The following is a 14554-nucleotide window of genomic DNA, read 5'->3' as shown; positions in this document are numbered from 1 at the left end:
GCTACAATGTGTACAAGATCATGATTCAACATAATCTTTGGCCTGAAGTCCATATTCCATATCTCACCTGCACTAATAAACCCTTACAGACCCTAATTAAGTAGATGGTGAACCTTAAGAGTTCATGTCTTGTGCATACATTTCTTTACAGCTTTCCAAAGTGACCAGAGTTCCAATTCTTGTGAATGTTGGAAATGACCATCTTCTGCGTGGTATTCCTTCAGATTTTTGACCGAACTGTTTCTGGTGGCTTTGGAATGCTGCTCACTTTACTCATCTAACCGTAATAAAGTACAGTGTTCTTCATTAAAACATGCTGAAATTGGAATACACCTGATAGGTCCATTAAATTTACTTATAAGTCCCTTAATATGGTACTGCAGATCCCCAGGGTCTGTAAGGTAAATGGTACCCACATATTTCAAATCTCTCTATGAATTCCCCCCATTCTTCTTTATTTATTTTTAGATTTGAGGCCTACTAAAACAAGACCTCCTTGCCTATAATCCTAGACCCCAGAAGTGACTTTTAGGATCAGGCGTCTGACCTCCTGTTTGTTCTACAGGGCTACAACAAGTTCACGTAGGCCTTTTCCTGCGTCCTGACTGATAAAACCCAACCAGACCTGTCCTGGACCCTTCTGGTGGCTTCTGTTGGAGTGAGTCCTGATGTCCAAGTAATATTCCCAATGTCCTCAACCCTTGGTTGTTGGCAGAGTGTACACCTCCCTGCCTAACTAAAAGCTTCAACAGAGAGTTGGATTGACCATCATGTTTCCACTGGTGTTGCCGATCTGGTTGATGGAAACCTTAGACTGACAGCTAGACTTTGGGCCGTCCATCTAAAAACCTGAGCCTGTTTGTCTTATTTAGGATGGAATTTCTGACATACTTTTTTCCTATTCGTGTATTGTCAGTTCGCAGGGGAAAAACTATGCAGGGGCATAAACAATAATTCCAATGAAAATTACTTTCCTTTAAAGCTTCCTTCCTTTTCCTTTTCACTTCGAATATGTCTTTTCTGAAAATCAAGAACACCATGAAAAAAAATCTGTTCGAAAAAGGAGGAAGATTACACCTTGGCAACATGCAGTTTCAACTATATGGTCTTCTGAATACGTTAACATAAACATCCATTGCAGCAAGACACCAACTCTCTGTGCACTCCTCCCCCACAACGAACAGCATGGGAGGAGCAAGTCTTGGCAATCATGCAGCCTGAGGGCCTGGCAAGAGTAGGAGGAGGACTGGACTCTGGTAAGTCAACTCTTTACTACTATCACCCCCTACCTGCATGCCATCACATACCCCCACCTTCACCCTCACCCTCACTCCCATCACTCCACCTCCCACACACCCGACCATCACATCTCACTCATCCCAATGCCAAACCCTGCATGCTCCTATCACCAAAGCATGCACAATAGAGAGAATCAGCTAGCCCACCACAAACCAACTTACACAGGTTAAAGCTGCCAGGGCAAATACAACCAAAGAGGGCAACCCACTGATGCACAATATGTCACACACAGAGAAACAATCACTCATAATTTACATCCCCACAGATATCCCAGCCAATGTCACTGGAGAGTAGGTGCCAGCTTTATCCAGTCACCCAACTGAAGAGGCCCACAGTGATGACAGCAACTCTGGTCGCCTGGATCTGGATGATCAACCTGGCCCATCAGGGACCTCTGGACAGTCGGTTACCCATGCCCAGTCACACATCACCAAAGAGCCTCCCCCATCTGGAAACACCACCACAGCACCCACCCAGCGTACCCATAGCTCTGTCCCGAGGACACATCAATCAGCAGTGTGTCCACCTCTACAGGGACCCCAGGGCACACCTCATACTCAAGACAATCAGGGACCTGGGGTCAGTGGCAGTAGGCACACGGTTCAGGGGACAGAGGCACAGGACAACAGGGAAACTGGGAGGATTGCTGTGTGCCAGGGGGAGGACATGCCCAGGGAACCGACTCTCCAGGAGGCACTCACCGAGAGACTGTGAGCCTATCAACATTCCCAGGGCACGATGGGCCAGATCCTGGACAATGTGCAGGAGAACAGGGGGCTGCAGGAGGGACAGTACCATGGGATAAGAGAGGACTTGCAGGCCATCAACACCACCCTGGTCTCCATAGCAGGGGTGTTGGCAGACATGGCCATCGTTATGAGGGAGGCAGTCTCACAACAGCGGGCCCCTGTCACTAGCCAGACATCTTAACTACCTTCCACCTCCGCTTCTGCTAGTGGACAGGAGGCCCGCTACAGGACTCACAGGCCACCAGCACCTTTACCCCTGCAGAAGGTGAACCACCCTGCAAACGTTCTCTGCGATCCAGGTAGAAGCTGGAGACTATTGCCAAGACCCCCGCCAGGAAATGAGTCTCTCCTGATTGTCACCCTTGTGTCCCACTCTGTCACCCTGTCCATCTTGAACTGCCATTGCTCCCCTTCCTATGCCCCCATAGACAATGCACCTGTGCTACAGACTGGAACTGTACCCTGGAATTCCCTCCATCATCATCCCATCCCATTGCACTTGCCCCTCTTTTTCTTAGCACTTCAATAAACACCCTTTGAAAAAATACAAGTAAGGAGTATGTCACATTTTTCAAGTATGTATATGTTTAACCAGGTACAAACATTGCAATTCAACTGTACAATAAATGAGCACATAAGAAAGACCTGTAGTTGGCTGCAGAGATCACACCAGGAGCTATAGTGAGGCACCAACATCTGTAAAATGAATCACCAAAAGGGTACAGTAAGGGCGCATAGAAGTGGGAAATAACAGGATGCCAGTGTCAAAGAATTTCAAAATAATGACAATGAAATGTGAAGTAATACTGTCTTACCTGTGTGTCATTGGAAATATTGTCATATCACTGCTGTTCTGTTGTCCTCATCCTCATCCTCTGCCTCCTCATCCTCACTGTCCACAGGGTCCACTGCTGCCACACGGGCATCTCTAACCTCCTCCTGCAGAAAAGGGACATGGCGTCTCAGGGCAAGGTTGTGAAACACGCAGCATGCCACTATTATCTGGCAGACCTTCTTGGGTGAGTAGCACAGGGATCACCTGTTAGATGGAGGCACTGGAACCTGGCCTTCAGGAGGCCAAAGGTTCTTTCTATGATCCTTCTGGTCCACCCATTCTGCCCTTGTCCTGTCATTCCTCACAGGGGTTAGTAGACATGATAGGTTGAACTAACCAGAGTCACCTGCAAATATTGAGGGACAACATTTAGCTGCACACCATCCCATATGGCCCACACCATGCCCATACACCAACATATACTGAGTGGGGACCAGGGCTCACCTATTAGCCACACCCTGTGCCTCTGTAGTTGGCCCATCGCATTTGGGATGCTGCTATTCCTCAGGATAAAGGCATCATGCACCGACCCAGGATTCTTAGCGTTGACATGGGAGAAGTCCTGGTCCGCCGAGCACACCATCTGTACATTCATTGAGTGAAAACTCTTACGATTTCTGAACACCTGTTCATTTTGACGGGGGGACAAATGCAATATGTGTTCCATCAATCACCCCAATTATGTTGGGGATATGTCCCATTGCGTAGAAGTCAGCCTTCACTGTGGCCAAATCCTCCACCTGGGGAAATACAATGTAGCTGCACATCTTTTTAATCAGGGCAGACAACACTCTGGTCAGCACTATTGAGAACACTGTCTGTGACATTCCTGTTGCCAAGCCCACTGTCACTTGGAAAGAACCAGTTGCCAGGAAATGGAACACTGATAGAACTTGCACAAGAGGGGGATCCCAGTGGGGTGTCAGATAGCAGATATCAGGTCAGGCTCCAATTGGGCACATAGCTCTGTGATTGTGGCCCTGTCAAGCCTATAGGTGAGGATGATGTGCCTGTCCTCCATTGTTGCCAAGTCCATCAGACGTCTGTACATAGGGGTATGTCTCTATCTCCTATTCATCCACAGCAGTAGCAATCTAAGGGACAAAAGAGTGAGGAGCCGGTCACAAACTGAACAATGGGGCTACAACAGTACAATGCATGCTGTCTTATTGTAATGGGTTAGTGAGAATTGTCCTATATGTCCAAATTTAAACAGTGACGCAGTAATAATCCTGGGCCTGCCCCCCCCCCCCCGAAATGGTGTCCGCCTGTCCTGTGTGGAGGGACAGGTGGAAGTGAGGTAATTCCGCTGACGTTGTGCGCCGTTGCGGGAGGCGGTCGGGAACCGCCGTGCACCTCCTCATTGGTTAACACTGAGATGTATGGGGTACAGAGGCCAATGGTGATGTACGCCGGTGGTGACAGTATGCACCGCCGTGGACGTGACCGACATTTTCTATCTGATTTCTCACTTGCTACCTGACCTTCAACAGGAGAGGACCTACACTGCATGTGCTGCTGTGACCTATGTCTGGAACCTACCATGGCCCGTGTTACTGGGGAAAGGGCCCCTGCCTTCACCTCGGCGGAGTTGGTGAGACTGGTGGATGGGGTCCTACCCCAGTACGGACTGCTCTATGGGCCTCCAGACCAACAGATGAGAACACTGTGGGCACGATGCATGTGGCATGAATGCATCGAGTGGTGTGTGAAGGCCTCGTGTAAGTGGGGGTGGGTGTGTCTCCCCTGGGTGGCGTACAGGTTGTGTGCTGGGCCATGTATGTGTAAATGATGATGTGAAGGGGCATGGTGGGCCATAAGTGGAACAGGCAGGACTGTCCGACTGATGCTATTTTCCTGTGTGTATTCCCTCTGCATCAAAAGAAGGGTATATGGCGTGCCATCGCCAAAGAGGTGCGGACCCTTGGGGTCTATGGCAGGCAGAGCACCCACTGTCGGAAATGGTGGGAGGACCTGAGATGCTGGGCATGGAAGACGGCAGTCGCCCAGCTGGGGATGGCCTCCCAAAGAGGAAGGGGTGCCTGTCAAACCCTAACCCCCCTGATGGCCCGCATACTGGCAGTGGCATATCCTTAGCTAGATGGGCGCTTGAGGGCATCACAGTAGCCACAAGGGGGTGAGTACAGTGCCCATCATTTCAACTTACGCATGGTAGGGTGGTATCTGGGTGGGTTTGTGTGTCAGTGGGTGCCCCTAGGCCAGGCCTAACATTGCAGTGTAGGTCCCTTGGTGGCAAGGGTCCAGAAGGAATAATCTGCTACCTAGCTCGAAGGCATCCACTACTGGTCAGGGCTGCATGGGTCCCAGGTGTGCTGCATTTGGCGGTATGTGCCCCTCCCCATGCCTTGGTAGTGCAATGCATAGTGCGTAGGCTTGTTCCCTGTGTGTGTGGGTGCTGTGAATGCCAACGGTGGTGTTGGTGCAGCCACTGACCAAGTGTATCCTTTGTCTCCCCCCCACTTTTTGTTTTATCACCCTGTCCTTAGGTGCATAAGCATCATCTAGCGGAGGAGCAGAGGCACCAGTGACTGAGGTAGGTGCATCCCACAGGACCCAGGAGGCGGAGTCCACCGACGGTGAGGGCACCAGTGGTACGGAAGACAAGGGGAGCACCACGGCGGAGACTGGAGGGGACAGTACCGACACAGGTACCTCCTCCGATGGAAGCTCCCTGGTGGTGGTGGACACCTCTGTGACCACTCCAGCTACAGGTACAGCCGCCACCCCCTGTACCAGCACTGCCCTCCCAGCAGCCCCTCAGAGAGTTGCCCGTGCCTATTCACCCAGGAGGGTGGGCATCTCCTTTGCCCCAGGCACCTCAGGCCCTGCCCCAGTACTTCCCTGAGTGAGGAGGCTATTGACCTCCTGAGATCTATCTATGTAGGGCAGTCAACCATTGTGAATGCCATCCAGGGGCTGGTAGCCCAGATGCAACAGACTGATTCATTCCTGGAGGGCATTCACACTGGATTGGCGGCCCAACAGAGATCGATCCAGGCTCTGGCCTCCTCTCTGATGGCAGCCATTGTCCCTGTTTCCACCCTCCCCCCTCCAACTTCTTCTTCCTAATCCCATTCCCCTCAACCCCAACCTATCCCAATCACACAAGCAGATGAGCATGCACACAAGACAACACACAAGAATGGCACAGGCAAACACAAGCACCACACATCATCCCACAAGCACTCACACAAACACCATCCATATGCAGACACACCAACATCCACAATTTCCATTATGTCCCCCTCCTCCTCCACCTCTCTCCCAGTTCCATCTACACTCAAACCTGCATGCACTACATCCTCATCCACTACCAGCATCACCACCACACCTAGCAGAACACACACCTCACTGGCAGACACCTCCACCACAGCCATGCACACGTCCCCTGTGTCCTCTCCCACTGTGTCTGTCCCCCCTCCTAAAGTACACAAACGCAAGCAGTCAGACACCCAACAGTCATCCACCTCACAACAGCATCCAGCCCATGCACCTGCACCCAAAATCAGCAGACAGACACCTCCTACAACCACTCCCTCTTCCTCCACTACCAAACCTTCCCCCTCTTCCCGCCCCAATGTCCCTAAAAAGCTTATCCTAACCACCACTGACCTCTTACCTACCCCTCCCCCGTACTGCACGTCTGGCCAGGGTGGCAAAACCCAGGGAAGCACCTCAGCTACCCAGTCCACGGGCCCAGTAGTCACCACACCCACTCGTGGTGAGAAAGGATCCAGGGCACATGTCCTGAGGATGAAGGAGCCTGCACCAAGCAGCCTCAAGGGTAAGGAGCCTGCCCCAGCTGCTGCCAGGAAGGCCAAGGATCCTGCCCCAGCTGCTGCCAGGAAGAGCAAGGAGCCTGTCCCAGCTGCTGCCAGGTAGACAAGGAGCCAGCACCATCAGGCAGGAAGGGCAAGGGGCCTGGGGCAGGGACTCTGACGGAGCCCCCACCACCAAACACGGTTGTGCAGCCATCCGAGGCTGCAGGGGATGGGCAGGAGCCTCCCCCCCACTAGAGCAGCAGCACCACTACCACCACTGAGCAGCCGTCACCGCCGGCGGACGGTATGTAGTCCTGCCTCCATGGGCTGCTGAGCGGCCTTTCCCCTGCAAATCCAGTGGGTATGACACCCACCTGAGAGACTGTGACCTTGCACTCCCCAGGATCAAGAGCACAGGGCACGATGCCCCCTCCAGAACCAGTGGGTAAGACACCCATCCACCCGAGCCTCCCCAGGATCAAGAGCACAGGGGATGATGGCCCCTCCAGAACCAGTGGGTAAGACACCCACCAACCCCAGTCTCTCCAGGATCAAGAGCACAGGGCACCCTGCCCACTCCAGAACGAGTGGGTAAGACACCCACCAATCCCAGCCTCCCCAGGATCAAGAGCACAGGGCTCGATGGCCCCTCCAGAACCAATGGGTAAGACACCCACCTACCCCAGCCCCCCCCCAGGACCAAGCACAGGGCATGTGGCCCCTTCCAGGGCATGTGGTCAAGTCACCCTTCTGAGAGACTGTGGCCTTGCATTCCCCAGGACCAAGCACAGGGCACAATGCTCCCTCCAGAACAAGTGGACAGGTCACCCACCTGAGAGACAGTGGCCTTGCACTCCCCAGGACCAAGCACAGGGCATGTTGTCCCCTCCAGAGCAAGTGGGCAGGTCACCCACCTGAGAGACTATGGCCTTGCACTCCTCAGGACCAAGCACAGGGCATGTTGCCCCCTCCAGAACAAGTGGGCAAGTCGCCCACTTGAGAGACTGTGGCCTTGCACTCCCCAGGACCATGCACAGGGCATGTTGCCCCCTCCAGAACCGGTGGTCTTGTTTCATCTCCCGGCTGAGGTGCCCTCCGTCCCCCTCAGGTGCCTGCCTAATTACCAACTGATGCCCCTGCAGTGTTCTCTCCGTGTTGATGCAGGTGACAAGTGAGGCCTTGGACTTTGGCCTGTGGCCCTGTGGCCCACGCACATTAAAGACTGGGCAGTGTCCCTTGAACTGTACAATTGTATATATCTGTTACATTGCATATTTCTTATTTATACTATGTTGATCTTATTACACTCACTTTAGTAAATTCCTGTTGTCCTTGAATTATTCATCCAAGGTACGGGGTAAATACGTTTTAGTACTGAAGCTGAATGTGTGTATGGTGTTAGGGGTGGGGTGTGTGTGGTGCGTGTGTCACTCTCTCCCCCCCCTCCCTTGTGTGCTAGGTGGCTGTACTCACTGTTGTCGTCTTCGCCATCGTTGGTGTTCGTGGTGGAGCAGCATGTAGAAGAGCATGAGGAAGACATGCAGCTCGGGCTCCGTGGCGGCGTGGGTGTTCCCTGCGTCTCCAATGGTGAGCCCTTTCCCTTCTGTGCAGTGGTTCTGCCAGGCTTTTGATGTCGTTGGTACCGCCCAGGAAAAGGTGGCGGATTGGCATGTCTTAATACGATGGACGGAACATTGACTTCCGCCTGGCTGTAGGCATCTACCGCCATGTTGCCTGTTGTTTCTGCCCTGGCAGTCGGTGTGGTAAAGTGGCTGTCTATCTGAGTTCTCTCCGCCATGGTCATAATTTGGCGGTAATTACTGCCAACCTGTTGGTGGTATTACCAACACTTTTATGCCAACCCCCATGGTTGTAATGAGGGCCATATTCTCTTGAAAGGTTAACACTGTGTTAAATCAAATCAGATCAAGTAGTGCAAAGGCACTGTCATGGAGTAGTAACAATTTTTTACAAATCCAATAGCATAGTTTATGTATACGACTGGTCATACATCATAATTATAGACAGTCTGACCAGCATGTAGAAAGTGGATCAAATAGACACAGCAGTTTGTTCTTGGTGCTGGATCACACACACAGACCCATCCAAATTATTAGTGCCCACAACATAGGCTGGGTCATTGAGCATCCTGCAAACACCTAAAAAAGTCTGACACAACCAAAACATAAATCACCCATCCTCACAGAGTGGGCTGCATGAGAGAAACATGGTAATGGGCCTAGAACAGAGACTGTAAAGTGGGGATATACTAGGAGTTGGAGAGAGTGGAAAGAGTTTATTAGCAATTCAAATGCAGGACAGGGTGGAAATGTGCGGAGAGAAAGAGGGAATTCCATACTTCCAGTGTGCAATCAGAACATGATTGCTTCATTGTGCACTTTTGGTGAAGGCAGACATATCAAGGAGAACTGTATCAAAGCTAAAGGGGGCTATTTAGAGTTAGATGTGCTGTTCTCTGTTCTGCCAGTGCAACAGAGACATACACTTTGCTTCCCTGACAGACGCCCACCATAGTTCTCCACCAGCCTGTGAAGATCTCTGGAACTTCAGAAGAGCTGCCACACACTGACTCCTCTGAAGACACTGTACGTTCACTGAATGGCCGGCATATTTCATATGGCTGCTTACCAAACATATTTGTTCTACAAAAACATACTTCCAAAGTGGGAGGTTGCTTTTCAAAAACAAAAAAAAACTAATCGCCAACTAATCTAAGGCACTTATGAAAGGTTTGTTGGAACAGAATGAAGTACTAACCAAATATAGTAAATTAAACCATCCCAGGGAAAGGTGTTTACCTAAAGTGGCTTTCATCAGGAAAATGAAGCATAACATGAAGAATATTATTTAACACACTGGATTTCACTATTTGTGTCTTTTTTCATGGCCTTTCCTTCGACAGATTTTGGCCGGTTTGTCCTGTTGAAGTGTATCGTGTGTGTGTCTGTGTGTGTGTGTGTGTGTGGGGGGGGGGGGGGGGTGCCATTAACTTATAATGATATTTCTTCCAGGGTTATTTTTTTTCTTTTTGGGATCATCTGGCTTTTCTTTCCTGGCAGTCTTAATAGGTTAAAAAGTTAATCAGAATGTCCATCTTAAATAGGACAGGAGGTCACACCCAGAGTCCATCTGGCTGTTCCTCTAAGGTTTCCATCAGAGGAGCAAGAGGTGCACCGCCGACGGAAACATGATGTTCGACCCAGCTCTAAATAGGGCAGGTGTACCATCAGTTTGGCAGAAAGGATACCCCACCACATTTGCGGAACCTTGTCTGCCAAAATCTAGTTGTAAGTTGGAATTCCCTTCACATCTTCAATTTCCTTTCTGAGCGAATCTCACTGCCCCAGTGATCCCCTGTGCGCAGCTTTCCTCAGCTCACACAAAGTGGTTTGAAACCACACATGGGCATTTTCAAAGTAAATATCATATTATGAGACATACCGTTTTGAAGACAAAAGTGCCATATACTTACAAGATATTAAGAACATTTGGATGATTGCTTCTAATAAATGCTAATAATAATTAGTTTTTTATACAGCACTTCATTGCACACTTACATTTACTGTACGTAACAAGCGTTCCCATTTCACAATTTAACGATATTCAAACTATTCATTTTGGAAGGATGGAAAGCTGAGTAGGACATTTTAGAAACGATGATTTGTCTGTCAATCGCCACAAGTTTCAATAACAAATATTCACTAAGCCATATAGCAGGCTAGTGGAACTGTTTAAAAAAATGCAGTTATTCCTTAAAACCTGTGATGAGGGTTAGCAAGCAAACACATACCTCTAGGGCAATGATAAAAAACGCTCCCAGGACCACAATTATTTCACCTGCCAATCTTAAGAAGTCCATTCGTGTAGCATATGCTTCCTGTCAAGAATAAAATAACTTGGGTTTATGGTAATATATACAAAAAGTCAAAATGTGCTAAGCATTAATCATAGGCAAAACAGAGCCACATACACCAAACATATCATTACGTTTTTTACAAAAGAGCATATGGAAATTTGCTCAGTTGAAAGACAAGACCTTCAAGTGTTTAGCTTGGTTGTCCTTGGCTTGGTGGTGGGTAGTAAAGATTTGGTTAATCCTGAGAACACACGATTGGAGATTCCTGCATCCTAGGTATAGCAAAGGCTGAATTTTCAAATGGATTTTGCATTTTCTCCAAAAAACAGAGTATTTTCTAATGCCACTCATTTTTAAATCAGGTACATAGTGAGACTGACCGAAGAGTCTGTCCTGGGGAGGTGTGCTCAAGTAGTAACATCGAACCCAACATGTTCTTTTGAATGTGGACACATCACAGAATCATGTGGAAACACCACACTCTCACACACTAAATACATTTATAATGTGATTTAGTTGAGAGAAGGAATAAGTCATAAATATAGTATATAGTATAGATCATATTCCATAAGTTACATACGTTAAAAGAATAATAAGAGAGGAGATGTGTTAAATTGAATTGTTAGTTGGAGGCTGAAACCCTACTCAAGTAAAATTCACAATTCCTGTAAGGCAGAAACACAAGCAGACTCCAAATTAACCTGTGCTTAACACTCTGGTAGTTTGGCACAACGTTGTCTGATTTAACTGAGAGGCAAAGTGTAAAGAAGTTATGCAGCACTTCAAACAGTAATAATGTGATTACAGTCTAGTATATATAGATCAAACTTTAATAAATAATTAAAGACCAAAATGACAAAATTCCAATTAGTGGAACATGGAACAGGTGACATGCAATTTTTAAAGGTGTTGAATAAAAATAGTGCCAATAAGCAAGAAGCAATATGTGCCAATTGTGTTTATCTGGTTGAGGTGGACCAGGCCCAAGGCACAAAGTCATGCCGACCATGATGGAACGCTGGCCAGTTTCAGAACAAGGTAAATACCATTGGTCTGCCAGGAGGGTTTGTGGGATGTACCGAATCCTAGATATTCAGCGCTTGTGTGCTTTCCTCTTAGCAGGTTCTGCCATCCATAAGAGAAAATACTTTCAGTAGAGTTCTGCTGTAATTCCATTGATTACAAATAAGTGAGTGTGTAAGGTTGATGATGTATGTGTGTTGGTCTTTTAGTGATGGGTTTGTCGTTAAGCACAGGTGACAGTGGCATGTTTGTTGAGGAAAAGACACGTGGTCCTGTTGAGATGCTCAGTGGGTGTGGGGCTTCAGCATTGTGTTTTTGTGATGATTTGCTGCACACTTGTACTGTCTGCATGTGTATCATGGGAAACTTTATAGGTGGTAAAGGTCTTGGTCTTGTCGATATTGTACAGTCTTTATATATAAAATAATTATTTGGGATTTTTACATGAGATTAATAATCAAGGAAATTATTGTAAATACATTGCATACGTGTGAAGGTTTTCTGACATTATTAAAAAAGAAAAAAGAAAATAATATGATGGACTACTTAGAAAATTAGAAGCTTGTTGAAATTTGAGAACGAAGTTGTAAAATAAAAATAAAAATCTTTTGTATAAATATGTAAGCCTCTGTATGAGTATAACCACTTAGGACTTATTGCTATTGAAAGACAGGCATAGGTTTACTGGGATCAATTGCAGTTTTGTCGGATACATCACTGTGTTAAGTCTCCTGTTAAAAGTGCCTTGTGTCTTTGACATCGAGATGCAAAGTCCTTATATTGGCCTGAGCAGCACGGGCATCGAGGAGCCATCAGGAAGAGCTTGCCATGCAAAGTCCTGAATCGAGATGTGTTGTGCTGCATTGGTGCAGGAGAAGCTACAGATAAGGAGCCACAATGCAGGCTTTGAGCTGCGTTGCGCTGCATCAGGGCAGATGAAGGAGCTAGTTCTGTGGGACTTGCTTTCAGATTAATCGCACTGAAACAAGATGCATGGAGCTAGGCTGGTTGTTGGTGTTGAAATGCGTCGCACTGGGTTAATGCTTGCAAAGCCACTGGATAGAAGCTTTGATGCACAGTACTGCATCGAGGTGCGTTGAGATGTGTTGACCTGTGCTGTTTGTCAGCATCAAGATGCATCATGCTGGGTCGGTGCTTGCGAAGCTGAGTAACAGAAGAAGCGATGAGTGATCCTGCATTGAGGTGCATTGAGATGTGTTGAGTTGGGCCAGTTGTCAGTGCTGAGATGCATCATACTGGTCTGAAGCCTGCGCACAAAAGCTGTAATGTGTGGTTCTATGTTGAGGTACATAGAAATGCTTCATGCTGGGCTGGCTGTCTGCATCAAGATGTGTCACACTGGGTCAGTGCTTGGGAATCTGCAGAATAGAAGCCGCAAATTGAGTTACACTATCACCGAGGAGCGGGTTGTGTCCCTGTATCTCAGAACAGGAAGCCAGCCAGCTAGCCCTAGGACTCACTCTGGTGGTCCTGGGTTTATGGTGTAGGAATAGTGCATCTTCCTAAGGCAGCAGGGCAGTAGAACAGTCCTTGCTGGCAGAGCAGCAGGGCTGCAGAGCAGCTGGACAGTTCTTCATGCATCAGAGCAGCAGGGCAGCAGATCAGTCTCAGATCAGTCCTCCTTTGAGTCTTCAAAAAGTCCAGAAGTGAACTGAATAACTGGGTTTGAGGGACCACTATTTATTCCTTGTGCCCAATGTCGAGAGGGAGAAACGTCTAGACTTCTCTCCCCCAGATGTGTCTAGAATGTCCTTCCTCCCTGCGCTGGACCCAAATTGTCTTGGGTCACAATAGACTGGTGCACTGGTTCCCAACCTGTGGTCCGGGGACACCTGGGCATCTGCAAAGCCTCCTCATTGGGTCCGTGACTGCTTAGAAAATTCAATAATATAACAGATTAACAATATTAAAAAGTGTATATGAATAAAGTGGCTAAATGGCCAATAGAACATTTTAAAACATAGTGTAAATGTCAAAGAATTTGAAATTGGAGGCTAAAAATTAAATTAGTATCCTCAGATTGATTTGGGTTAGCAGTGCAGGGGCATCATAAAACAGATTATATTATGGAGGATGTGTGGCTTTAATTGAATTTATAAAAGCTCAACCTTCGTATTTGAATTTATTTTTTATTAATATTTGTTTTCAAATGAAATAAAATGCGTTATCATATGTGTATGTGTTTGATGAATGCTAGTTTCTGTATTTTTTGTGTTTTGTTTTGCATTTGAAATCATCAACAATGTTTAGGTCGGGGTCCCCAGCTTCCTGTCATGACTCAGTGGGGGTCCCAGGGTTCCAGTAATGATAAAGTGAGGGTCCACAGAAGTCAAAAGGTTGGGAACCACTGGACTAATGTGAGATCTTTTGTGAGTGTGCTGGAGTAGTCCCTTTTAGGTGCAAGTGTGGTATGTGACAGCTCCTTCACCTCATCCTGCAAGAGATTGCCCATTCTGCCAACACTCAGACCTCCTATTTTGATACTGTGTGGGAGAAATACACCAAGACCAACTGCCAAGTACACCTATTAATGTGATGCAGGAACAGGCCGCAGGCACCCAATGCCTAGGACAAGAAAATGCCAACTTTCTAAAAGTGGCATTTTCAGAATTCTGAATTAAAATCCAATTTTACATTTTAAATTACAATTCCTTAGAAAACAAACATTACTTTTCTACCCGCTCCCAATCAAACTTTATCACTTATTAAATGTAATAATATAAACCAATGTTATCTTATAGGAAAGGTAGCTTTGTAGTAGTAAAAAACAAATGTATGAGTTTTTCACTATCAGGACATATAAAACTTAAATGTACATGTCCAACTTTTTAAATACACAGCACCCTGCACTAGGAGCTTGGAGGGCCTGCCCAAGGGGTGACTAGTATTTATTATAAAGGAAGGCTTAGGCCTTGCAACAGGTTTACTTTGGCAGACTGAAATGGCAGTTTAAAACTGCACAGCACAC

The 14554-nt window shown here is 47.5% G+C and overlaps 1 protein-coding gene across 2 annotated transcripts in view; it reads right to left on the bottom strand.

Moving 5' to 3' along the window:
* The window catches only part of LOC138265473 (transient receptor potential cation channel subfamily V member 6-like), a 298739-nt gene that overhangs the window by 113539 nt on the left and 170646 nt on the right, over positions 1–14554 (bottom strand). For both annotated transcript variants that reach the window (XM_069213213.1, XM_069213215.1), the window contains one exon: positions 10477–10563. In XM_069213213.1, coding sequence (XP_069069314.1) covers positions 10477–10563 — 87 coding nt within the window. The remainder of the gene's footprint in view (positions 1–10476; positions 10564–14554) is intronic.

This window comes from Pleurodeles waltl, chromosome 11, assembly GCF_031143425.1.
Source record: "Pleurodeles waltl isolate 20211129_DDA chromosome 11, aPleWal1.hap1.20221129, whole genome shotgun sequence".
Taxonomy (NCBI): Eukaryota; Metazoa; Chordata; class Amphibia; order Caudata; family Salamandridae; genus Pleurodeles; species Pleurodeles waltl.
This window is presented reverse-complemented; position numbering and strand designations above follow the sequence as displayed.